The following is a 27,792-nucleotide window of genomic DNA, read 5'->3' as shown; positions in this document are numbered from 1 at the left end:
AAAGGTGCCCTCGGTTGCTAAGCAATGACGTTATGTATCTCCAAGCTTTTATTTACTTTTCACGCTGTAACTTCTCTAAGCACAATAGAAGCACGATGTCAATTGAAACCAAAACCTGCACACATACGAAGAACACCTTTATCCAGCATGAATCTAACTAAAGGTTTACCCTTCCTGACAGAAACACTAAAATAAATCCATATAAAACTATACCCTATTTCTAATATTTACCAATACAAATATTTACCAATATATTAACTCCCTAAAGACTCCCCCAAGTCAAACAACAATGCGATAGCCCAGGCTTTTACGATGGTCAATATCACCCCTGGCTCCTAAAAGCTTTCTGGTTTTGCAAACAAGCTTATTTTAAAACATGACTACTGCGGTCAAACACACTCTAACTGGGCAGCACTGTAGCACGGTGGTTAGCACAGTTGCTCCACAGCTCCAGGGTCCCAGGTTCGATTTCCGGCTTGGGTCACTGTCTGTGCGGAGTCTGCACATCCTCCTTGAGTGTGCGTGGGTTTCCTCCGGGTGCTCCAGTTTCCTCCCACAGTCCGAAGGTGTGCGGGTTAGGTGGATTGGCCATGATAAATTGTCCTTAGTGTCCAAAAAGGTTAAGTGGGGTTACTGGGTTCGGGTGGAGGTGTGGGCTTGTGTGGGGGCGCTTATTCCAAGAGCCGGTGCAGACTAAATGGGCCGAATGGCCTCCTACTGCACTGTAAATTCTATGAACCCAGGCTTTTAACCCTAAAATTGCCAAATGTTTTAATCCAATGCATCTACAATCTTGCATTCGTCACAAGTGATGGAAGGGATCAACAGTGCTGTCAAGATGCATTGCTCAGCAATGGATTCCACCAGGGTCACTCAGCTCCTGACCTCATTACAGCCTTGGACAAACTGAACTCCAGATATGAGGCAGTATTTGACCGAGTATGGCATCAAGGGGTCTCAGCAAAACTGGGTGCAATGGGAATTGGGGTAAAACTGGTTTGAGTCACACCTGGTACAAAGGAAGATGGTTGTAATAGCTGGAGATCAGTCATCTCAAGTCCAGGACATCACGGCAGGCGTTCCTCAGGGTCGTGTCCCAGGCCCAACCATCTTCAGCAGTTTCATTAATGACCTTCCTTCCATCATAAGGTGAGAAGTGGGTATGTTCGCTGATGACTGCACAATGTTCAGCACCATTCGTGATTCCTCATGTACCAAAGCAGCCCATGTCCAAATGCAGCAAGACCTGGACAATATCCAGGCTTGGGCTGACAAGTGGCAAATAACAGTGCCAGTCGATGGCCAACTCCAGCAAGTGAGATCTAACCATCGCCCCTTGATATTCAATGGCATGGCCATCGCTGAATTCCCCGTAATCAACATCCTGGGGGTTACCATTGGCCGGAAATTGAACTGCACTAGCCATATAAATACTGTGGCAACAGAGCAGGTAAGAGGTGCGGAATCCTGTGGCGAGTAACTCACCTCCTGACTCCCCAAACCCTATCCACCATCTACAAGGCACAAGTCAGGAGTGTTTCAAATCAGTAGCTTTCGGAGCACTGGTCCTTCATTCACCTGAGGAAGGAGCAGTGCTCCGAAAGCTAGTGATTTGAAACAAACCTGTTGGGCTTTAACCTGGTGTTGTAAGACTTCTTACTGTGCTCACCCCAGTCCATCGCCGGCATCTCCACATCAAGTCAGGAGTGTAATGGAATACTCTTCACTTGCCTGGATGAGGGCAGCTCCAACACTCAAGAAGCTTGACACCATCCAGGACAAAGTAGTCCTGCTTCATTGGCACCCCCTCCACCGACATTCACTCCCTCCACCACCACCGAACAGTAGCAGCCGTGTGCCGCCTACGAGATGCATTGCGACTCACAAAGGTTCCTTCGTCAGCAACTCTCAAACCGATAACTCTCGAAGGACATGGACAACACACACCACCACCTGGAGCTTACCCCCCCCCAGCCACTCACCATCCTGAGTTGGAAATATATCCTGTTCCTTTACTGTTGCTAGATCAACATCCTGAAATCCCCTCCCTAATAACAGATTGTGCGAACACCACAGGCACTCAGCACCACCTTTTCAAGGGGCAATTAGGATCCAGTCAGGTGAATTTCAGAAAACATCCTCACTGCCACCTCCCGCGCCCTCTGGCGGCCGCAAGGCCTCATTGCCACCGCTGGGAGCACCTCCCGCGCCCTCTGGCGGCCGCAAGGCCTCACTGCCACCGCTGGGAGCACCTTCCGCGACCTCTGGCGGCCGCAAGGCCTCATTGCCACCGCTGGGAGCACCTTCCGCGCCCTCTGGCGGCCGGAGGTCCTCCGTACACTGATGGGAGCAGCCCCCGCGCCCTCTGGCGGCCGGAGGTCCTCGCTGCACTGATGGGCGCGTCCATCCACGTTGAACTCGCCGCTTCGAGCGCCAAACATAAACCCATCGCCGGCTGCAGTGCCCCTGACGACCGGCGGATCTCTTTTTAGTTCTTGCCCCTCACAGAAACGCTCCAACCGGATGACATTAATTTAAACTTAACTATGTCTAATTGTCACTTGTCGGATGGTCGAGCTCTCAGTCCGAGCCGCCCTTCCAGAGAACACAATTCCGTCCCCCTCACCTCCAGGAGCAGCGCCCTCCAGCTACCGGAGGCCCACAATGGACGCCGACGTGGTGACTTCATGGCGCAGCCCCGCCCAGCCACCCTCTCAGCCCCTCCGCCAACAGCGCCCTCGGGCGGAGACAGACCGCAATATCAGCGGGACCGGCGCTCAGACACGCCCACAACCCAGTGCCGTCCAGCCCCGCCCACAGCGCGCTCTCCGCCCGCGGTGACGTACCTCGGCCAGACCCGCCCGCGATGACGTTCTCCGCACTCTGCCCACGGTGACGTTCTCGGCCAGTCCCGCCCATACCTCCCGCGGTGACGAAGCTCAGCCAGCCCCGCCCACCTCGCCCTTGGTGACGTTGCTCGGACAGCCCCACTCACCCCGCCCGCAGAGACGTTGGGCAGCCAGTCCCGCTCACGGTGACGTCGCTCGGCCAGCCCCGCCCACTGTGCGCGCTCCGCCCGCGATGACGTTGCTGCACCAGCCCCGCCCACTGCGCGCTCTCCGCTCGTCGTGGCGTCGCTCGGTCAGCTCCGCCCACTGCGCGCTCTCCCCGCCCGCGGTGACGTTACTCGGCCAGCCCCGCCCACAGCCTGCTCTCCGCCCGCGTGACGTTGCTGCACCAGCCCCGCCCACTGCGCCCTCTCCGCTCGCGGTGACGTCGCTCGGCCAGCTCCGCCCACTGCGCGCTCTCCGCCCGCGGTGACGTCGCTTGGCCAGCCCCGCCCACAGCCCGCTCTCCGCCCGCGGTGACGTTGCTGCACCAGCCCGGCCCACTGCGCCCTCTCCGCTCGCGGTGACGTCGCTGGGCCAGCTCCGCCCACTGCGCGCTCTCCGCCCGCGGTGACGTCGCTCGGCCAGCCCCGCCCACAGCCCGCTCTCCGCCCGCGGCTCCCCTGGCGGCCGGAGGGTTTCTCGGTGTCGGAGCGGAGCGGCTGCCGCGGTCCCGGTGCCTCACACTCGGCGAGCAGGTGGGCGGCTTTCCCCCGACTTTCACCCTCTCGCGCTTAAAAACGTTAAAACAAAAATAAACCGTGTCTGGCGGGGGAGCGGTGCGGGCGGGGGGTGCGGGGCCTGATCCAGCCCCACATCCAGCCCCACCCCAGCCGGGAGCCGCGGGGACTGGGCACCCGAGGCCTGGGGCCTAAGCTCTGACTGACTCCCTGTCTCTGGTTGTGTTTGCAGGCGCTCGCTGGCTCGGTGTCGGTGCGAGACTCGGGCCCTTCCCCAGCAGGGCGGCGATGGCTCAGTCCCCGGGGCAGGCCGCTCTGCCCGGGGTACAGGTAAGAGAGACAGTGTGGGTGGGGACAGGCGGTGTCCCGGGACCCTGACCTCCTCCTGGAGGTTCCCCAGGGTTTCACTGGGGGCTGCAGTAGCTTAACTAACACCTTTCACATTTGAGCATTGCTGCCACCGTACTCATCAGGACAGACCCAAGAATGCCAAATTTCAAAGGGAACAACAATTTATGCTGCACAAAGTGGGGAAGGGAGTGTGGAAAGCTCAATATCTTCATACATCAGGAACTGTGCTCTAAAAGCAAAAGGAATGTGGTTAGGTGTTCGCATTCTTGGTGTTCTGAAGAAGTCATTTCAGACTCGATGTTAATTCTGTTTTTCTTGCAGTGGTTAGCACTGTTGCCTCAGGTTTGGTCTGGGCTCTGGTTCACCATCCGTGTGGAGTTTGCACATTCACCCTGTGTTTGCGTGGGTTTCGCCCCCACAACCCAAAGGTCTGCAGAGTAGGTGGATTGGCCACCCTAAATTGCCCCAGATTTGAAAAAAATGAATTGGGTACTCTAAATTTATTTTTAAAACCCTCTTTTTTTCTCCAAGGATTCTGCAAGATTGAATGCGTTTCCAACTCTTGTTTTTATTTCACATCTACATAGAACAGAACAGGCCCTTCAGCCCTCGATGTTGTGCCAAGCCATGATCACCCTACTCAAACCCACGTCTCCACCCTATGCCCGTAACCCAACAACCCCCCCCCCACCTTACTTTTTAGGACACTACGGGAAATATCCCGTAGTATCCCGTAGTACAGTATCCGCAGTATTTTGCTTTTATTGTGTTGCCTTTCTGAAGTTTGTTGAGATAAGTGCAGGATGGAAAGTTTCAACAGTCTGTTCAGCATTGCTCAGATTCTGTACCAAGTGACTCCCTTTACATCGTAAAATCTGACAAAGAAGCTTCGCTAGAGCCTTAATGAGCCATGTCTGTTAGGACAGGTGACAAAAAGCTAGGTTAAAGAGTTTGGTTTTGAGCAGCACCTCGAAGGAGGAATGGGAGCAGGAGAGACGAGTGGCAACTCCAGAGCTCCCAGGCAGCTGGATGTACAGAGGCCAACATAGGGAATTGGGGTGCGCAAGAGACCGGAATTGGTGGAACCTGATAATGTTACCCCCCCCCCCCCCTTATACCAAACTATCCCCCTCTATTTCCCCCTCAAACTGTTTATGAAATGGATTTAATGTAGACAATTGTCTGAAGCCACTTCACAGGAGTGTTAATCAGACAGAATTTGACACTAAACCACATAAAAAGACATTAGGTCTAGTAAGCAAAAAGCTTGCCAAGTTATGCTTAAAAGTGCATCTTAAGGGAGGTAGTGGGCGAGGCCGTAGAGATATGCAAATACAAATAAGAATTTTAAAACATCAATGCTCAATTAAATTGTTAGATTTCTGATTCTTAAAGATAAAATGTTCAAATATGAAAACTATATGTGGGAGTTTTCATTCAGTTATTCAAGAAACCTGAATTTCGATGCATGCTCATTTGTGTGTCTGGATATATCATCCAGGCCTTTTTTACTCCACTATTCAAGTGCCCCCTTAATAGGCTTCCCATTTTCTGTCCTCTGTAAACTTCACCCCATCCAAATCTCTGTCTAGCCATATCCTAACTTGCATCATATCCTGCCCACCACCCTCCCCTGACCTCCAGTGACTCCCAGTCCCGCAACGCCTCAAATTTAAAATTCTCAAACTTTTTTTCAAGCCCTCCATTACCTTGCCCTTCCACGTCTCTCTGTTGCTCCTGTTCTGGGCTCTTATCCCTGATTTTGACCGCGCCACCATTGGCAGCCATCCTTCAGGTGCCTGGGTCCTAAGTTCTGGGGTACTCTCCTTCTCCCTCTCTCTCTACTCCAAGGTCGTCCTGAAAGCCTTCCTCTTTGGACAAGATTTTGGCCATCTGTCCTAAGGGCCCAGGTGGCACGGTCAGTGGTGGACTGACACTGATCTTAAAGAAAGCTGGCTACAGAGATCTGGAAATCTTTGTTGTGTGGATTTCTCCTTTCTCAATGTTAGTTTAAAAGTGGCACAAAGTCAATGAGGTTTTCAGACATCCAACAATAGGAATGCCATCAACCAGGGAAAGCAGACAGTCACAAAGGATTTTCACAGACTATAAATCAAGAGATAAAAAGCACCGATTATCTTTTACTTTTATTTTGTTCCCCGTAAAATTGAATTAAATGATTGTGGGTACACCGGGTATGACGGCAGAAGCTTGAGTATCACAGCAAACCTTTTTAAAATATTTTTTCTCACAATTCTTTATCATAATGGAAAAATTTGATAATCCACAAATATACAATTAGTTTGTTAGACACAGGAGTTGTTATGAACTTAGCACATCATTAAAACCCAGTGGAATCATAAAATCGCTACAGTGCAGAAGGAGGCCATTCGGCCCATTGACCTTCTGAAGGAGCACTCTACCTGGGCCCAATCCAATCCCTCACCCTATTCCTTGTAATCCCACCTAGGGGCAATTTAGCATGGCCAATCCACCTAACCTGTGGGAGGAAACCGGCGCACCCGGAGGAAACCCAGGCAGACACGGGGAGAGCGTGCAAACTCCACACAGACATTCACCCAAGGCCGGAATCTAACCCGGATCCCTGATGCTGTGAGGCAGCAGTGCTAACCATTGTGCCACGGTGCCATTGTTGTCATTACTGCTGCAATGCCCATGCCACTATCTTTTTAGTGGCTCAGCATCAAATTGTATCGAATACTGCTCTGAAGCGCCTTCAGAGGCAGGCGCTGTGTAAATGCAAGTTAGATAGAGTAATTCTGGATAGTGAGGATGTGCTACAGGAATAAGTGCCCGCTAATGAAACAAATAACTCGTGGGCATAGCATTCTGAAAGACTTTGAAGGAGAAACTCTTATCCAATGTGGCAGCAGGGTCAGTAACCAGAGGGTCACAGGTTTAAGATAATTGGCAAAAGAACCCGTTGAGTAATTTCAGTCAGCTTCCTGTACTGTGACATCTTGCTTGACATCCCAAAACTGTTTGAAGACGCGCAACTTAGATGCTGGGGCCATTTGGCAAATTGCTGTTTGGACTGGCTCTAGCTTGTAAATTGCTGTTTGTAATTTCCACTACGTACTGTTCTGTCAGTTTCTGTGCTAAATTAATTTATAACACACTATGCTGGAAATAGCTGTAAATGGCTTGCTTTATAAGCGGTGCTTTTCTCAACAGTTTGCTGTGCAGCATTTGTATAATATTTGTATGATGCAAAGGTGCAGAGAATGGACTTGAAGAAGACTGCAAAAATCCCAGCTACTTTGCATATCCTGTTTTAGAATACTCGCATTCAAATTTGGCTTGACAGACCACTTGCTTATTCAAGAGCAACTTGCAATTATATAGTACCATTTAATGTTGCAAAACACCACTGTGGGCGAAAATGAAAACAGAGCCGGTCTGGCAGGATCTGTGGAAAGAGAGAGAGAGAGAGAGAAAAAAGAGTCGGTTACAGGAGATGATCTTTCATCAGAACTGGGAAACATTAGTGATTTGATGGTTTTGAACAAGGGGTGAGTTGGTGGGACAAGGACAACAGGAAGGTCTCTTATCGGAGAACAGCAAGAGAGATTGAATGACAAGAAGAGTTACTCTTTCAGGGCCCAAAAGCAATGGTGATAGGACAGGAAAAGAAACACAAGATATGTCCAGAGCCGATGCGCTTCTGTCTTTTAAGACAGCTCGAGAAAATTTGAAAGGGCACGGTAGATTAACTTGACCTTGTGATGATATTACAGCATTCTAAATGACTGATTGTGACCAGCAGACCTTAATGTTATGATGGTGAAGTATTGAATCTTTTCCTCCACTGATAATTATACACTTGACTGCAGCTGAATTCAAGTGTGCCATTCTCAACCTCTTCCCCTTTTTTTTAGCCATACTATAAAATTCCTTCTGTTCTCCACTCGTTTTGCTATTAATGCTTGGCATGCCAAGGGATGATGATGTGTTAGAGTTCACTCGGATTCTTGAGTTGCTGTGGCAACATACACCGTTGCTTTCATGTCGTAGTCTGGGGCTACAGATAGTGATGGTCACGGCTCCAACCTTTTTTCCATCATGTGGCTGGCCTGCTATCTCTCCCACTCCATTGGCAAGTGTTGGAAGAATTTGCAGGTTGATACTCGGCCTGCTCAATCATGTTACAAACTCGCCTTCCTTGGCCTGGAGTGCAACTTGAACCCACAGTTCTGGCACAGTGGTAGGAGCAGTACCCACTGCACCACAACACCACCTCACATGCCAAATACAATAAGACAAAAGCCAGAACTATGTATAAATTGAGATGCAGCTTGCTTTGCCATGAACAGTATTTAATTATGTGGTAGATTTTTAGATTTATTGCTGCACACCTTAAAATATAGAAAATGGCTACAGGGGCACTAAAACTGGGACACTGATGTGCAGGGAGGGAGAAGGTTGAGCTGAACAAGGAATTAAGGGAGGGAGCACAAAGCCCAATGGAGGTTGAAAGATCATTTTTCTCAAACAAAATTCTACGGTTGCTGCAAATCAAATGAAAACAGAAAAGTGCTGGAAATACTCAGCAGGTCAGGCAGCATCTGTGAAGAGAAACTAGAGTTAATGTTTCAGGATATTACTGTTAAATATGACCTGTCACGACTGGGGAAAGCAACAGGCTTGAAGCAAATGCAGCGGCGGGGAAGACGGGAGGTGGGTTAGAGCATGATTTGGTGGGAGGCCGGAGAGATTAAATGGCATCGGGTGCAAAGTAAAAATGATGCAGTGATGGGGGGGGAATTCAATGAAGAAAAGATGGATGTAGAGGAGGTGCAAATGGCAACAAGTGAATCATCACCAGTAGCTGCCTTCCATGAACATGAAAACACAAAGTGGGTCACGGTTATGATCTGTAATTTGTGACTTCCCGTGTTGAATTCAGAAGGCAGTGAAGTGTTCTTCCTTGAGCTTCGTTGGAACACCGTGGGTATAGAGTATAGAGGAGGAGTGGGGCAGAGAATTTAAATGTCAGGTAAACTTTCTTGCTGAATGGACAGAAACCTGGAGTTTTGACCAGTAAAGGGATTTATCAATTTGCTTGGCACCAACGATCATTCACGTGACATTCTTTTCAGAAACTACAAAATGCAGCTTTGGTTTTTAGATGGATGTGGCCAAAATCAAATTCTATATCTTATTTATGATGTGGAAAGAGTTTCATTCCTCACTTCCAGAGCAAAATTGCCGTGGCAGCAGGAGTAAACAGTAAATCAAAGAATTGTACAGCTTAGAAAGAGGCTATTTGACCCATCATATCTGCGTTGGCTCCTCGAAAGAGCTATACTATTAATTCCACTCGCCTGGTTTGTTCTTGTTGCCCTGCGAATTGTTGTCCTTCAAGTATTTAGAATCAGAGTTTTTACAGCCATCGTGCGCCCGCTGGCCGTCCAGCACCTATTTTATTTGTTTTATAATTTTCTTTTTTTCCCCATTAAGGGGCAATTTAGCGTGGCCAATCCACCTACCCTGCACATTTTGGGTTATGGGGGGTGAGACCCACGCAGACACGGGGAGAATGTGCAAACCCCACACAGACAGTGACCCGGGGCCAGGATCGAACCCGGGTCCCCCGTGCGGTGAGGCAGCAGTGCTAACCACTGCGCCACCATGCCGCCCCATCGAACACCTGGCTACTCTCATCCCACCTTCCAGAACTTGGCCCATGGCCTAGTATGCAATAGCGTTTCCAGTCGCTCATCTAAATACTTCTTAAATGTCGAGAGTCCCCGCCTCTACCACCCTTTCAGGCAGTGCGTTCCAGATTCTAACCGCCCCGGATGAATTCTCTCCACGTCCCCTCTTAACCTCCAGCCCCTTACCTGTTTCCATTGGGTATTGAGCCCTCCGCTAAGAGGAAAAGTTCCTTTCTATGCCCCTCCTAATTATTTGCACCTCAGTCAGGTTCCCCCCTCAGCCTTCTCTGCTCCAGGGAAAACAGCCCAGCCTATCCAATGTCTCTTGATAGCTGAAATGCCCCAGCCCAGGCAACATCCTGGTGAATCTCCTCTGCACCCTCTCTAGTGCAATCACTTCCTTCCTATAATGTGGTGACCAGAACTGCACACAGTACTCCAGCTGTGGCCTAACCAGCATTTTAAACAGCTCCATCATTTCCTTCCTGTTTGTAGAATCTATGTCTCGATTAATAAAGGCAAGTATCCCATATGCCTTCTTAACCACCTTATCTCTCTGTCCTGTTGGTTCCTAATGGGCCCTACTCTTTCCCTTGCCCGTAATATCCTTATAAATCACCTTTGATTTTCCCTAATTTTACCTGCTAGTGTTTTTTCATGCCCTGTCTTCGCTCTCTTAAGGGCTTTTCACAGTAGCTTAATTTGAAGCCTACTCTTGACAATAAGCGATTTTCATTCATTTAATTTATTTTTTAAGTAACCCCCCCTGCACTTTTTTTACTTCTGGGGCTCCTGCTGTTTTGAGCCCTCAGTATCTGCCTTTGGCTTCCCTTTTTTTCCTTATCCAACCCTGGATATCCCTTGACATCTAGGGTTCTCTTGACTTGTTGCTCCCACCCTTCACTTTACAGGAACATGTAGGCCCTTTCTATTTCCTTATGGAATGAATCCCACTGCTCTGATAATTTTCCTACAGGTAGCTGCTCCCAGTCAACTTTGGCCAGATCCTGTCTTATCCTATTAAAATTCACCTTCCCCCAATTCGGAATCTTTATTTCTGGTCCATCTTTGTCCCTTTTCATAACTACCTTAAATCCTTCTGAGTTATGGTCACTGTAACCAAAATGCTCCCCCTCTGAAACTTCTACCAATTGGCCAGCTTCATTGCCTAAAACCAGATCCAGCACCACCCCCTCTCTTGTAAGACTTTCTACATACTGGCATAAAAAATAATTGTCTATTTCCATTTTGAAAGTTACTGATCATTCCACTTCCACCACCCATCATAAGCTCAAATATTTCCAAATTCTGCTGTCCACCTCCAGAACTTATGTCCCCATCCCTGCCATATTTTGGCAATCTTCTGTGGCTCGCAGTCTCCTATCACATTGAATTTGGACACCTCTATCTGGTTGATGATGACTCCTTGGCCTTGCCCTTCCCAATTACTGTAACTTTCTTCAACCCCTGATACCAGTCAATCTGAAGCAGTTGCTTTTTTCTTTGTCCTGCCATTGGCGGCTGTGCCTTCAGCTGCCTGGGCTCTCCCCTCTGGAATACCCTCTCTGACTCTCTTGCCCTCTCTCCGCCTTTAAGATGCTTTTTCAAACCTAATTCTGTAACCAAGATTGTTACCTGCCCTAATCGGGGCCTGGTGACCAGTTTTGTTTGATAATGCTTCTACGCAGCACTTTAAAATGTTTCACTATGCTAATGGTGCAATATGAATGCAAATTGCTTGTATCTACCTCTGCAGCACCTTGGGATGAGGTTGTATCTACCTCTGCAGCACCTTGGGATGTGTCGTGTGAAAGATGCTGTAAAAGTGCGAGTTGTTGGGAACAGAATTTCAAAATACTCATTTGATTTTACCTTCAATGAATATCTGCTGGGAATAGGAGCAGAAAGCAATCGAAAATTTCAAACTGTGCCTCTATTATTAATTGAATTTTGGCCGTAACTGTAGCTGTGATTAATGCTATCTTTTGCTGGATTGTTGATGCAAACAGTTGTATTTTTTAATTACAAATTGTGCACAACTCATAGTTTAATTTCCCATCCCGCCACCCACCAGCGCTAAAGCTCACCCTGTTTCACTCCCCTCCCTGGCAGCTGCTTTCCCCTCGACTGAAACTCAGCAATGCGGAATTCCCAGCAGTAGCATGTGTTAGGAGGGGCGGCACGGCGGAGTAGTAGTTAGCACTGATGCTTCACGGCGCCGAGGACCCAGGTTTGATCCTGACCCCGGGTCACTGTCTGTGTGGAGTTTGCACATTCTCCCCATGTCTGCGTGGGTCTCACCCCCTCAACCCATAAAGGCTTGCAGGTTAGGTGGATCGGCCATGCTAAATTGTCCCTTAATTTCATAGATTAGATTTCATAGAATTTACAGTGCAGAAGGAGGCCATTCTGCCCATCGAGTCTGAACTGGCCCTTGGAAAGAGCACCCCACTTAAGCCCACACCTCCACCCTATCCCCATAACCCAGTAACCCCGACCTAACCTTTTTGGACACTCAGTGGGCAATTTATCACGGTCTACAGTCCAAAGATGTGCAGGTTAGGTGGATTGGCCATGCTAAATTGCCCTTAGTGTCCAAAATTGCGCTTAGTGTTGGATGGGGTGCTGGGTTATGGGGATAGGGTGGAGGTGTGGGCTTGGGTAGGGTGCTCTTTCCAAGAGCCGCTGCAGACTCGATGGGCCAAATTGCCTCCTTCTGCACAAAATTCTATGAAATCCACCTAACAAGCACATCTTTGGACTGTGGGAGGAAACCGGAGGACCCAGAGGAAACCCACGCAGACACGGAGGAACGTGCAGACTCCACACAGACAGTGACCCAAGCCGGGAATCGAACCTGGGACCCTGGCGCTGTGAATCGACTGTGCTAACCACTGTGCTGTTTTGGGGGGGGGTCTAAATTTATAGATTTTAAAAAGTAGCATGTGTTAGGATTGATCCCTCAGTAAGAGAGAGAAAGGGAGGTGAAGAGCTTTACGGAGGGAATTTCAGAGTTTAGGGCCCAGGCAGCTGAATGCACCATCACCAATGGTGGGGTTATGAAAACTAAGGATGTGTGGGAGTCCAGAATTGAAGGAGAGCAGATATCTTTGAGGGTTTAGGGCTGGAGGAGTTTACCGAGACGGCAGCGGCCAAGACCATGGTGGGATTTGAAATCACGATGAGAATTTTTAAATCCAGGCGCTGCTTAGGGTGGAGCCAATGTGGGTCAGCAAGCATGGGGTGATGGTCGAATGGGATTTGGTGCATGTTAGCATTGGGGTAGCAGAGTTGTGGATGAGCTGTTGTGCCTTTGTGAACAAAGGGAAAGAAGAATGTTTCTGGAATTCGGTGGCCGCAGGAATGGGAAAGAAAGGATTAAATTACTTTGTGAAGGGTTCATTTGTGGCAAGTAAGATAAGCCAGCTACTATTCTGAGGTGGGAGGAGGACGTTAAGCCGAGCCATCAGGTACTGCTGTAGGGGTGAGCTGTGTCTACCAGCATAATGAGCGAGATGCCGGCTCCTGAGGGAGCAGTGCTCCGACAGCTAGTAATTCGAAACAAACCTGTTGGACTTTAACCTGGTGTTGTATGACTTCTTACTGTACCAGCATAATGAGTGAGATGATCTCAACATTGGTATTTATATGGAATTGTCCAACACAGGAGGAGATGGGCCCATTGTGCCTGTGCTGTGTCTTTGAAAGATCTATCCAGTTAGTCCCATTGTCCTTCTCTTTCCCTGCAGCCAAGAAAATGTTTATTTTTCGAGTGTTAATCCTGCTCCCTTTGAAAAGTTACTGTAGAATCTGTTTCCACTGCCCATTCAGACAGTGCATAACCAGGTCACAATCCCCTGTGTAAAACACATTCTCCTCCTCTCCCCTCTGGTCCTTCAATCTGTGTCCTTTGATCACCAACCCTGATGGAGAAAGAAGCAATTTCTCTATGAAAACCCTTCATGATTTTGAAGACCTCTGTTAAATCTCCTCCTAACTTTCTCTGCTCTAACACCAGAGGTGATCATCTCCCTGGACGCAGAAAAGGCTTTTGACAGAGTCGAATGGAGCTACCTCCTCGAGGTACTGGAACGGTTTGGGCTAGGAGCGGGATTCACCGCCTGGGTGAGGCTCCTGTACAACGTTCCCAAAGCGAGTGTCCGAACTAACACCACCAGCTCTGAATACTTCCAGCTACAGAGAACAACAAAACAGGGCTGCCCCCTGTCCCCACTCTTGTTTGCGCTAGCGATCGAACCCCTGGCGATAGCCCTGCGGGACGCAAAAAGCTGGAAGGGAATCCGGAGAGGAGACAGAGAGCACAGAGTCTCACTCTATGCTGATGACCGGCTGCTCTATGTCTCGAAGCCACAGGAGGGACCGAAGGCAATACTGCAAATACTGAAAGAGTTTGGAACCTTCTCGGGCTACAAACTTATCCTGGGCAGAAGTGAGACATTCCCAGTGAACCCAAAAGGGGGAGGGACAGAGCTGAAGGGGCTCCCGTTCAAAACGGCCCAGAACAGATTCAGTTACCTGGGGATCCAAATAGCCAGAGACTGGACACAGATTCACAAGTGGAACCTGACCAGCCTGGTGGAGGAAGTAAGAAAGGACCTTCAACGGTGGGGCTTACTCCCACTCTCCCTGGCGGGAAGAGTGCAGACGGTCAAGATGAATGTACTGCCAAGGTTCCTCTTCCTGTTTAGATCCATCCCGATCTTCATCCCCAAGGCCTTTTTCCAAAACATAGACAGGCTAATCACGGCGTTTGTGTGGGGGGACAAGAACCCAAGAATTCCCAAACCGACACTGCAAAGAGGGAAAGTCACAGGGGGCCTGGCTCTACCGAACGTACAATATTACCACTGGGCAGCAACGGCAGAAAAAGTGAGGGGATGGGTACAAGAACCCGACACAGATTGGGTACAAATGGAGGAGGCATCCTGTAAAGAAACAAACATCTGGGCCCTGGCCACAGCAGCACTCCCATCCTCCTCAGCAAGGTACACAACGAGCCCAGTGGTAGTGGCCACGCTGAGAACGTGGACCCAGTTGAGACAGCACTTAGGGATAACCAAAATGTCCCTTATGGCCCCCATATGCAGCAATCACAGATTCCCCTCAGCCATGCTAGATACCACCTTCAAAAGATGGAGGCGGGACGGGGACAACACTGACGGTAGGGGACTTCTACGTAGGGCGCAGACTAGCGACACTGAACAAACTGACAAGGACTTGGAAACTATCAAGAGGACAGGAATTGAGACACCTTCAAATAAAGCACTTCCTCCGCAAAGAGACAGTAGGGTCCCCCGGGCCCCAGAAAGCACACTACTAGAGGACCTGATGGGCATAAGCAGCGAGAAGGGGGGGCTATGTGGGAAAATATACGGACAGATACTAGACAGAGCCTGAACATCACTGGATCGGACCAGACAAAAATGGGAGGACGAACTGGGGACAGAGGTAGGATGGGGACTCTGGAGCGAAGCACTGAGCAGGGTGAGCTTCACCTCCTGCGCAAGGCTCAGCCTAATGCAGCTCAAAGTGGTGCACAGAGCGCACCTCACCAGAACCCGATGGAGCAGATTCTTCCCGGAGGTGGAGGACAAATGTGAACGGTGCCAGAGGGGCCTGGCCAACCACACCCCCATGTTTTGGGCTTGCCCCAAGCTTGCTGGGTTCCGGACAACCTTCTCTGAGGCAATGTCCAAGGTTGTGGGGGTGAGGGTGAAGCCATGCCCAATAGTGGCAATCTTTGGGGTATTGGAGCTGCCAGAGCTACACACGGGGAAAGGGCCCAACGCCCTTGCTTTCGCTTCCCTAATCGCACGCCGGAGAATCCTGCTCGGCTGGTGATCGTCAGCGCCACCCAAAGCTGCAGACTGGCTCGCTGACCTCTCGGAATATCTCCACCTGGAGAAAATTCAGTACGCCATCCGAGGGTCAGAGGAAGGCTTCCTGGATACTTGGGGGCAGATCGTCGGCCTGTTCCAAAACCTGTTCGAGGCCAGAAACTAGAAATAAGCCAGGGGACAGAAAAAGATGAAGAACCAAAGGACTGCGCAACCCGTTTGGGGGGGGGGGGGGGGGGAGGTCGCGGGGAACCACAAGAGAAGAGGAAGGGTGCTGAAACCAATAGGGGGGGGGGGTGGGGTCGAGGAGGAAAGGGGGATATCGTAGACCGATCCAGAGGGCGGCAAAATGTACGTACAGTTAGTCAAATGAAGGACAAAACAAACCTGTCTGTAAAATAAAGCAAATTAGACAGGGCAAGAAAATTGTAATGTATATAAGTAACAACTGTTTATAAATGAGAAAAGCCAATAAAAAGATTTTCAGAAAAAAAACTTTCTCTGCTCAAAGGAGAACATGCCTGGTCTCACCATACACCTGGAGTTTCCTATCCCCTGATGCAAATCCACTAAATGATGTCTGCAGGCTCTCCAGGGTTTTGATATCCTTGGGTGCTATTAAAATTCCAATCCGACTTTTTACTTAAAAGTGTCAGTATTTTTTGGGTCGCTGGTAGTCACAACAGGAGAAAATGCACAGAAACACAATGTGGGCAAACGCTTGGGCTGGGGGCAGCTCCATAAATAAAATCAGCTCTCCCAGTTTTCTGGTTCCTTTGTAAATTATAGAATCCCTATGGTGCAGAAGGAGGCCATTCATCCCATCCAATATGCGTCGACCCTTGGAAAGAGCACCCTACCTATGCCCACTGTATCCTAGTAACCCCACTTAACCGTTTGACATTAAGGGACAATTTATCATGGCCAATCAACCTAACCTGCACATCCTTGGACTGTGGGAGGAAACCGGAGCACCCGGAGGAAACCCACACAGATACGGGGAGAAAGCGCAAACTCCACACAGACAGTTGCCCACGGTCGGGATTGAACCTGGGTCCCTTGCTCTGTGAGGTTGCAATGCTAACCACTGTGCCACCATGCCGCCCAATGTTGAGATTCCTTTGCTATTGAAACCAAGGTTCCTGTTGCAATTCGATAGTTGTGCTTGTAAGATTAAGATTAAACTCTGTTGCAGTGTATCGCAGTTGGAGTAGACCAGTTTTGCATGTGGACAGGTAAGAGAAGAAGTGTCTTTGAATATTGGATATTCTATCAAGTTTGCAAAATTTAACCGATTGTATCTAAAATATAGAACGTAATCTATTCAGGGGCAGTGTCTCAAAGTCACCAACCATGGGTCTGAGTCTGCTGGATTTCACATCTTACCGATTTTTGGGTAGGGTGATTCAGGTCAGGTCAAACATGGGAAAAGGCAGAGTTGTAAAGCTGATAATTAGTCGGCTCCTAGCCCAACAAACTGGTAAGATATTTTTCTCATCTAATAATAAAAAGTCATGCATGGCAGCTTTAAAAATGCCCGGACTTTGGATAGCCGGATTTGAGACACTACCTGTATTAGACTTATTAAAATAAAAAATACCTCAGATTGTCTAACACTGTTGGGGAATTTTTCAAAATTAGGCATTCACTCAGCAGACAGTTGCATTATTGATAGCTTTTAGCATGATCATGCTAAAGTCTCAGTGGTGAAACTTCAAAATGGGACCCGGGTTCGATTCCCAGCTTGGGTCACTGTCTGTGTGGAGTCTGCAAGTTCTCCCCGTGTCTGCGTGGGTTTCCCCCGGGTGCTCTGGTTTCCTTCCACAAGTCCCGAAAGACGTGCTTGTTGTGTGAATTGGACGTTCTGAATTCTCCTACTGTGTACCCCAACAGGCGCCAGAGTGTGGCGACTAGGGGATTTACTCAGTAACTTAATTGCAGCGTTAATATAAGCCTACTTGTGACAATAATAAAGATTATTATTATTAAATGTCGACATGTGCAAAGATGTGCACGTTAGCTGGATTGGCCATGCTAAAATTGCCCCATAGTGTCCAAAGATGTGCTGGTTAGGTAGGGTTATAGGATAGGGCGGAGAAGTGGGCATGGGTAGGGTGCGCTTTCAGAGGTCGGTGTAAACCCGATTGCCCAAATGGCCTCCTTCCGCACTGTAGGGACTCTATGTTTCTATACTTTAACGGTTAGTGTTTTCCCACGGAAAGTTGGTTGCTTGCTGGAGCAATGTATTGCAGACAGAGGAAGGTATTTTTTAAACAGTTGAGCTTGATTTATATTGCGCGTTCAATCTTCGTATTTGCAGTTACCATGGAGCAGTTCAGTAAGAGTGCTAGCACTTTCCCAGCAATTCAGAACTGAACAAATCCTCCCTGTCACTTCTACAAAAGCAGTGAGGTTCAGACAGTAACTGTGGTGGTCAGAAATACCTCAGCCATGACCAGAAAGTGATGCATTTATAGTCTGGGGCAGTGTCTATCTGTGTATTTATGTACGGTTCTGGGAATGAGCGACTCCTGTTATGAGGACAGATTGGAGAAGTTAGGACTGTTCCCCTTTTTGAAAAGAAGGTTGAGAGAAGATCTGATAGAGGTGTTCAGGATTGAGGGGTCTGGACAGAGTTGACATGGGGAAACCTTCCATTGGTGGAAGGGCCCAGAACCAAAGGACACCAATTGAAGGTGAGTGTCAAAAAAACTGATGATGGCACGAGGAAAACTTTTTAATCCAGAGAGTGGTTAGGATCTGGAATGCACTGTGAGAGTGTGGTACAAGCAGATTTAATTGTGCCTTTTAAATGGGAATTATAGGCTCCTGAAGAGAAAACAATTGCAAGGCTACAACAAAAAGAAGGGGAGCATGGGACTAGCTGGATTATTCTTGCAGGGAGCCAACACAGACGTGCCGGCTAAGTGGCCTCCTGTACTGTAACCATTTTACGATTCATTATATCGCCAAATACTGTATTGCAGTTACACTGCATATCTCCACACCAAGTTTCTATCAGTCTGTATATCCCAAACTTTTGAGACATCTTTGGGTTTCTGATATGATTACATTCCTTCACTAAGATCTTCCTGCCAGTTATTGGGGCACAATTGACACAGCAGAAGGACTGACAATTATATTTTGATTGCTGTTAAGCAAAGTTGATCAATAGCGATTTTGATTATTTCGCACAATATTCATGGGGGCATAGAGTAGGATTAAAAATAGGATCTTCTCCTGCCCTGGAAGCTGGAAGAAGATCTCAGTCCATTGATTGAGTAACGGTTAAATGAGGTAAATGTAAGATGGTCATTAATACATCCATTCGGGAATTCACCAGAAATCTTTACCCAGTGGTTAGAATGTGGAATTCACTACAGCAATAGTGGTTGAGGCGAATAGGGTAGATCATTTGAGGGGAAGCTAGACAAGTGCACAAGGGAGAAAGAAATTAAAGGACATGCTGACAGTGAGCTGAAAAGGAGTGCGGGGGAGGTCGGGGGGCTCACACGGAGTCTAAACACCAGTTAGGACAAGTTAGACCTGTTTCTGTGCTGTAAGTGTGCAGTGCTGTGCAGCACGGTAGCATTGTGGATAGCACAATGGCTTCACAGCTCCAGGGTCCCAGGTTCGATTCCGGCTTGGGTCACTGTCTGTGCGGAGTCTGCACACCCTCCCCGTGTGTGCGTGGGTTTCCTCCGAGTGCTCCGGTTTCCTCACACAGTCCAAAGATGTGCAGGTTAGGTGGATTGGCCATGATAAATTGCCCTTAGTGTCCAAAATTGCCATTAGTGTTGGGTGGGGTGTTAACCTTGGGTAGGGTGCTCTTTCCAAGAGCCGGTGCAGACTCGATGGGCTGAATGGCCTCCTTCGGCACTGTAAATTCTATGTAATATGTTGTTAGACACATCAATCCTGAAATTTCCCAGTAGTGTCACAAAGCTTGTTTAGAGTTTTGGTATTGACTACCAATATGTTGTAACAAAAGTCCTACTTTAAAGCCCAGCTTTAATATTCTCCCAGCACAATCGCTGTAACTCAATAAACAAGCCAGAAATACAGCCCATGCTTAGAAGAACAGACCTGATAATTGTATTGAAGAGTGCTTTACAGTTCAAGTGAACACATGAAAATGCCACGTCCACTTTACCATAATCTAAGCAACAACGCTGCTTCCAACATAATAATCCATTTGCTGAAATTCTGCCCTTCAAGCATTGTTGACTCTTGCCCCTCAACCAATAGCTGTACATTTTGTTTTTAAATTTAGAGTATCCAATTCATTTTTTCCAATTAAGGGGCAATTTAGCATGGCCAATCCACCTACCCTGCTCATCTTTGGGTGGTGGGGGCGAAACCCACGCAGACACGGGGAGAATGTGCAAACTGCAGTGACCCAGAGCCGGGATCGAACCTGGGACCTGGGCGCCGTGAGGCAGCAGTGCTACCACTACGCCACCGTGCCTCCCCATATCTGTACATTTTGATATTAACTTTTTTTTGTGTTCCTCCTGTCTTGTATAACATTTTAAAAAAAATTTTTATTGGAATTTTTTACAGAAAATATAAAAATATAACAACAAACCATAAAAGGCAACAACATACCCCATAACAACCGTAACACCCCCAAACCGTATCAACGCATGTATCCCATACCCCCCCAACCCCAACAAGAGAACTTAACAATGTTAAAATTAAATAAACCAAATTTAAATAAAATAAACAAACATAGTCATCGTCGCCCCCCCCCCCCCGGGTTGCTGCTGCTACTGTCCCAGTACCCTATCGTTGAGCCAGAAAGTCGAGGAAAGGTTGCCACCGCCTGAAGAACCCTTGTACCGATCCTCTCAGGGCGAATTTGACTTTCTCTAGCCTAATAAAACCCGCCATGTCATTGATCCAGGTCTCCACGCTCGGAGGCCTCGCATCCTTCCATTGTAGCAAAATCCTTCGCCGGGCTACTAGGGACGCAAAGGCCAGCACACCAGCCTCTTTCGCCTCCTGCACTCCCGGCTCCACCCCAACCCCAAAAATCGCGAGTCCCCATCCTGGCTTGACCCTGGATCCCACCGCCCTCGACACCGTCCTTGCCATCCCCTTCCAGAACTCCTCCAGTGCCGGCATGCCCAGAACATATGGGCATGGTTCGCTGGACTCCCCAAGCATCTGACACACCTGTCTTCATCCCCAAAGAACCTACTCATCCTCGTCCCAGTCATTTGGGCCCTATGCAGCACCTTGAATTGGATGAGGCTAAGCCGCGCATACGAGGAGGAAGAATTAACCCTTTCCAGGGCATCAGCCCATGTCCCGTCCTCGATCTGTTCCCCCAGTTCCCCCTCCCACTTAGTTTTCAGCTCCTCTACTGACGCCTCCTCCACCTCCTGCATAACCTTGTAGATATCGGATATCTTCCCCTCTCCGACCCAGACCCTGAAAGCACCCTGTCCCTCACCCCCCTCGTGGGAAGCGCAGGGAATCCCTCCACCTGCCGTCTAGCAAATGCCTTTACCTGCAGGTACCTGAACATGTTTCCCGGGGGAGCCCAAATTTCTCCTCCAACTCCCCCAGGCTCGCAAACCTCCCATCGATAAACAGGTCCCTCAGCTGTCTGATGCCTGCTCTGTGCCAACCCTGAAATCCCCCATCCATGTTCCCCGGATGAACATATGGTTCCCCCTTAACGGAGCCTCCATCGAGCCCCCCCACTTCTCCCCTATGTCGCCTCCACTGCCCCCAAATTTTGAGGGTAGCCGCCACCACCGGACTCGTGGTATACCTCGTGGGAGGGAGCGGCCACGGCGCGTTACCAGGGCCCCCAGGCATGTATCCCCACAGGACGCTCTCTCCATCCGTTTCCATGCTACCCCCTCCCCCTCCATCACCCACTTGCGCACGATCGACACGTTGGCCGCCCAGTAGTACCCCGAGAGATTGGGCAACGCCAGCCCCCCCCCCCCCCCCCCCCCCCCCCCCATCTCTACCCCACTCCAAGAAGACCCTCTTCACCCTCGGGGTGCCATGCGCCCAAACAAAGCTCATGATGCTGCTGGTCACCCTTCTAAAAAAGGCCCTAGGGATAAAGATGGGCAAAAACTGGAAGAGGAACAAGAACCTCGGGAGAACTGTCATTTTGACGGACTGCACTCTACCCGCCAACGATAGCGGCACCATGTCCCACCTTTTAAATTCCTCCTCCATCTGCTCCACCAGTCTGGTGAAGTTAAGCTTATGGAGAGTTCCCCAACTCCTGACCACCTGCGCCCCCGGGTATCTGAAACTCTTCACTGCCCTCCTAAAAGGGAGCCTCCCAATTCCCTCCTCTTGATCTCCCGGGTGCACTACAAATACCTCGTTCTTTCCTAAATTTAGCTTATAGCCCGAGAAGCCCCCAAATTCCGCTAACAGCTCCATCACCCCCGGCATTCCCCCCTCTGGATCCGCCACATACAACAGCAGGTCGTCCGCATACAGCGATACCCGGTGTTCCTCCCCACCCCGCACCAGACCCCTCCATCTCCCTGACTCCCTCAACGCCATAGTCAGCGGTTCAATCGCCAGTGCAAAGATCAAGGGGGACAGGGGGCACCCCTGCCTGGTCCCACGATTGAGCCTAAAGTACTCCGATCTCCTTCCATTTGTAACTACACTCGCCATCGGAGCCGCATAGAGCAGCCTCACCCATTTGATGAATCCCTCCCCAAATCCAAACCGCTCCAGCACCTCCCACAGGTACCCCCACTCAACTCTATCAAACGCTTTCTCTGTGTCCAGCGCCACCACTATCTCCGCCTCCCCCTCCACTGCTGGCGTCATGATAACATTTAGCAGTCTCCGCACATTCGTGTTGAGCTGCCGCCCCTTGACAAATCCTGTCTGATCTTCGTGTATCACCTCTGGCACACAATCCTCTATCCTGGTGGCCAGGATCTTCGCCAGCAACTTAGCGTCTACATTGAGGAGCGAGATAGGCCTGTATGATCCACACTGCAAGGGGTCCTTATCCCGCATTAGGATCAAAGAGATCAGTGCCCGCGACATCTTCGGGGGCAAAGCCCCCCCCCCCCCCCCCCCCCCCCCCCCCCCCCAATGCCTCATTGAAGGCTCACACCAGCAGGGGGCCCACCAGGTCCACATACTTTTTGTAAAATTCCACCGGGAACCCGTCCGGCCCCGGGGCCTTACCTGACTCCATTTGTCCAATCCCCCTGACTAGCTCCTCCAGCTCTATTGACGCCCCCAGCCCCTCTACCAGCCCCTCTTGAACCGTTGGGAAACATAGCCTGTTCATGAAGCTCTCCATCCTCTCTCTCCCCATCGGAGGTTCCGACCGGTATAGTTCCTCGTAGAAGTTCCTAAAGACCCCATTTACTTCTGTCCCCTTCTGCACTACATTTCCACCCCCATCCTTCACTCCACCAATTTCCCTAGCTGCATCTCGCCTACGGAGCTGATGCGCCAACATCTTGCTCGCCTTCTCCCCATACTCATATACTGCGCCCTCCTCCACTGTGTCTCCGCCTTTCTGGTGGTCAACAAGTCAAATTTGGCCTGCAAACTGCGCCGTTCCCCCAGCAACCCTTCCTCCGGTGCCTCCGCATATCTCCTGTCCACATCCAGGAGCTCCCCCACCAGTCTCTCCCTCTCCTTCCTCTCCCTCCTTTCCCTGTGGGCCCGGATGGAGATCAGCTCCCCCCGGATCACTGCTTTCAGAGCCTCCCAGACCATCCCCACCCGGACCTCCCCCGTATCATTGGTATCCAGATACCCCTCAATACTTCGCCGAACCCTCCTACACACCTCCTCCTCAGCCAGCATCCCCACATCCAGGCGCCAGAGCGGGCGCTGGTCCTGCGCCTCCCCCATCTCCAGATCAACCCAGTGCGGAGCATGGTCTGAAATCGCTATGGCCGAATACTCGGCATCCTGCACCCTCGGGATCAATCCCCTGCTCAGGACGAAAAAGTCTATTCGGGAATAGACCCTATGGACATGAGAGAAAAAGGAATACTCCCGCGCTCTCGGTCTCCCAAACCTCCAGGGATCCACCCCTCCCATCTGGTCCATGTATCCCCTCAGTACTTTGGCCGCCGCCGGTCTCCTACCCGTCCTTGAACTGGACCGGTCCAGTGTGGGATCCAGCCCTGTGTTGAAATCTCCCCCCATGATCAGGCCCCCTGCCTCCAAGTCCGGGATGCGGCCCAACAAGCGCCTCATGAAGCCAGCATCATCCCAATTCGGGGCATATACATTAACCAGCACCAGCGTCTCTCCCTGCAGCCTACCCTTCACCATGATATATCTGCCCTCCTTGTCCGACACCACCTCAGCCGCCTCGAGCGCCACCCTCTTCCCCACCAGAATCGCCACCCCTTTGCGTCCAATCCTGAGTGAAAAACCTGCCCCACCCACCCCTTCCTCAGACGAACCTGGTCCGCCACCTTCAAGTGGGTCTCCTGGAGCATAACCACGTCCGCCTTCAACCCCCTCAGATGAGAAAATACCCTGGTTCTCTTAACCGGCCCATTCAGCCCCCTCACGTTCCGAGTAATCAGCCGGATCAGAAGGCAACCCACCCCCCTCCCCCGCCGGCTAGCCATAGCTTATCGAATGTTCACCCCAGGCCAGCACACCCCGCCCGATCTGTTCCCCATGGCGATAATGCCTCTCCTCTACCGCCCCCCCCCACCAGCTCCTTCCTGGTCATTCCAGCAGCAACCCGGTATCCCAGGTTGCCAGGATGTTGCCTGGGATAGAGCACTTTACCCATTTTCTTTTTAAATTTAGAGTACCCAATTATTTGTTTCCAATTAAGGGGAAATTTAGCATGGCCAGTCCATCTACCCTGCACATGTCTGGGCTGTGGGGGTGAGACCCACACAGACACTGGGAGAATGTGCAAACTCCACACGGAGAGAGCATTTTAGCCATGAAGAGACACTGGATATGTTTGGTGTATTTTTTGGAGCAGCGAAGGCCGAGGGGACCTGAGAGGGCATGGATGGACAGGGTGGATAGAAAGCAGCTGTTTCCTTAGTTGAAGGGTCAACAACAAGGGGACATAATTTTAAGGTGAAAGGTTTAGAGGGGATTTGAGGAAAAATGTTTTTGCCCAAAAGGTGGTTGGAATCTAGAATGCACGGCCTGGGAGGGTAGTTGAGGCAGGAGACCTCACAATCTGTAAAAAATACTTGGATGAGCATTTGAAATGTCAGAACGTCCAAGGCTATGGCCCAAGTGCTGGGAAGTGGGATTACATAGAACATAGAACAGTACAGCACAGAACAGGCCCTTCGGCCCTCGATGTTGTGCCGAACAATGATCACCCCACTTAAACCCACGTAACCCGTAACCCAACAATCCCCCCATTAACCTTACACTATGGGCAATTTCGCATGGCCAATCCACCTAACCCGCACATCTTTGGACTGTGGGAGGAAACCGGAGCACCCGGAGGAAACCCACGCGCACACGGGGAGGACATGCAGACTCCACACAGACAGTGACCCAGCCGGGAATCGAACCTGGGACCCTGGAGCTGTGAAGCATTGATGCTAACCACCATGCTACCGTGAGGATTAGTGTAGATTTTTTTGTCCGTGCAGGCTTGATGGGCTGAAGGGCCTCTTCTGTACCGTATGATTCTAGCAGCATTGGCACTCATTTCATTCCATGAAACAAAGATGTAATAATATCCAGATTCCAAATTCTAAACACAATCCATTTATTACCACATGTGTAATATACAGGACCATTGTTGTCCCAGTGCTAGGAAATGTGTTCAATGTCTATTCTTCTTTCCTTGATATATCTTTTAAATGTAAGTCATTTGGTTCCACATCTTCAAGTGCAAATTTTATCCTTTTAATGACTTTTAAAAATGAGTTTTAAAAATTAAAAATTATTTATGGCAGTGAAATTAGTGCAAGCCATCTCCTTTTGCAAAATGTGTTTATTAACTTCACTTAATCTGCAATGATTTAAATAGCTTATTTTTAAAAAGGTGATGTGATATTAATGTATTCTGTAAAAATAAAAACCAATTTATGCCAATAGGTGCTGTCAATAAAAGATAAGCTGATGTAAAATGCTATCTATAATAACAGTTATGTTGAGCAAATAAGTTTATTCTCAGACCTGTGTTTCCATGTTCACAAAAATGTTCTTGCCTCTTTAGTCAGAAGGTTGTGATTTCAAGTTCCACTCTGGAGACCTGAGCACACAACCCAGGCTGACACACCCAGTGCAGTGCTGAGGGAGTGCTGCACTGTCAGGTGCTGACCTTTAGTTGAGGCAGTGCACTTGAGGCCCCATCTGTGCTCTCGGGTAAAACTCCCACGGCACAATTTTCATCCCTTAACCAACATCACTAAAAGCAGCTGATCGTTATCCCAGTGCTGTTTCTGGGAACTTGCTGTGCACGAATTGGCTGCCGCTCTTCCGATGTTACAACAGTGAACACGCTCCAATGGTACATCATCAGCTGTAATGTGATTTGGGGTGTTCCGAGGTTATGAAAGGCGCTTTGTAACAGTAAATCTTTGTGAAGTTTAGCTTAAGTTTCACTGTAGTTCTAACATTTCTTTTCACTTATTTTCTCAAGAGTTTCAAAGCCGATCCAGAAGAACTATTTACAAAGTTGGAGAAGATTGGAAAGGGCTCTTTTGGTGAAGTTTTCAAAGGAATAGACAACCGGACTCAGAAAATTGTGGCCATAAAAAATATTGATCTTGAAGAAGCTGAAGACGAAATTGAAGATATTCAGCAGGAAATAACTGTCCTAAGTCAGTGTGATAGTCCGTATGTTACAAAATACTATGGATCCTATCTGAAGGTGAAGCTCACCATTTTATATGTTTTTGGGGAATGGGATATGGTGAGGTGGAATAAAACTATGGGGGTTGGAGTTGGGTAAAGTATTGTGTGAAATGTTTTGGAGTGTTTTTAATATGGCTTTAGTCCAAATCCATTTCCAGATGAAGTCGGAGTACTCCGTCATTTTTCTTTAGTCTTATTTTACCAGTACACTCTTTAAGATCAGCATTTATTTCTCCCGGTTATGTTGTTAAGAAGGATTTGCAAATGGAAATTTATTGGGGGTAAGGGAGGAGGTTGCAGCTGCTGCTTTCCACCCACCTGCTACCTGGTCAGGGTTTTGAGGCTGTCCATAGGACATTAGCCGAGATTGGATTTGTGCTTGATTCTAATTGCTTGGAGGGGACGGGGAGATGGGAATTAGTGGAATGATAAAGCATCTCCAATTTGGGGTACATAAAGGGAGGGAAAACATCTTGATCTGTTAGATTTTGAACTGTACTACACGTGAACATTATAGAATTTTTTATTTTGTGTTCAAAGTTACGGTGACCATTTTCTCATGAAAGAATGAGCTATATTGTAAAAACGCCCTTAATCAGACTCTTCCCACTTGCTAGTTACATCATAGGATTGATCCAGCTCTCGGATCTAAAAACATGGTCATCCCTGTGTTGGATGGTGCACCTTAAGAGCTCTTACCTCGGCCTATCTCCCGCTTTCAGAAGCTGTCTATTGGAGGGACTGATGGTCACTGACAGCACTTCCTCCCCGCCACCCACTTCTTTAGATCCGATCCAAACCCTGGCATTCTGCTCAAGAAGCCAATCAAGGTGGCTCCTTGATGGTCAGCTCCTTAGGAAGCTCCTCACCGGACACCTCTTTGCTTGCCCTTCTACTGTCATCCTTTCTCTCTCCTGCCCTGGCCTCCTTTTTTTCCACTGTTTTAAGTTTCTCTGGTTCTAATAGTGGCCGCATTATAGCCCCGACTACAAGTTCAGTAGTACAACTTTAAACTACTATTGCCATTCCCAGTCTATGCCTGATCCCTCCTTTTCACGAGAAACTCTGCATTTTTTTCAAATTTAGCTTCCAAATCTCAAAATTTCCCTCCACATCAAGGCTGCACCTCTGGCTTCGACACTAAGACTCAGCTGCTGTGTCTCTGATCTGCTGCCCAGTCATTTCAATTTTTAAGCAACTTGATCATCTTCCAGCCCATCCCTGTCTGCCGCTGTTCCCTGTTGAGCTGGTTAGAACTGGCCTCCCAGTTCTACAGGTTTATCAGCTTCCTATTCCACCTTCCCCAAAGCTGACTGCCTCTTGGATAAGCCTTCAACTTCCATCTGTGCCCCACAGCATCCACCCAGGCACTCAACACGGCCCCCTTAAGAGCAGCAATCCCAGCTGCCCCAACCTGCTCTTTGGCCAAGCTTCCTGCTCACCATGCCTGCTGTGGATTAATCTTGCCAATCTCCTCTCCAACCAAACTCTACTCTCTAGCCCTTGGCCCTCCATT

The 27,792-nt window shown here is 49.2% G+C and overlaps 1 protein-coding gene across 1 annotated transcript in view; it reads left to right on the top strand.

Moving 5' to 3' along the window:
* The first annotated feature begins 3,468 nt into the window (after positions 1–3,468).
* The window catches only part of LOC119977905 (serine/threonine-protein kinase 24), a 62,417-nt gene continuing 38,093 nt past the window's right edge, over positions 3,469–27,792 (top strand). The window contains exons 1-3 of the mRNA XM_038819214.1: positions 3,469–3,586; positions 3,801–3,898; positions 26,062–26,292. Coding sequence (XP_038675142.1) covers positions 3,857–3,898; positions 26,062–26,292 — 273 coding nt within the window. The 5' untranslated portion in view covers positions 3,469–3,586; positions 3,801–3,856. The remainder of the gene's footprint in view (positions 3,587–3,800; positions 3,899–26,061; positions 26,293–27,792) is intronic.

Source organism: Scyliorhinus canicula, chromosome 14, assembly GCF_902713615.1.
Source record: "Scyliorhinus canicula chromosome 14, sScyCan1.1, whole genome shotgun sequence".
NCBI classification, from domain to species: domain Eukaryota; kingdom Metazoa; phylum Chordata; class Chondrichthyes; order Carcharhiniformes; family Scyliorhinidae; genus Scyliorhinus; species Scyliorhinus canicula.
The sequence above is the reverse complement of the archived record's forward strand: the minus strand, read 5'-3'. Positions and strand labels throughout refer to the sequence as shown.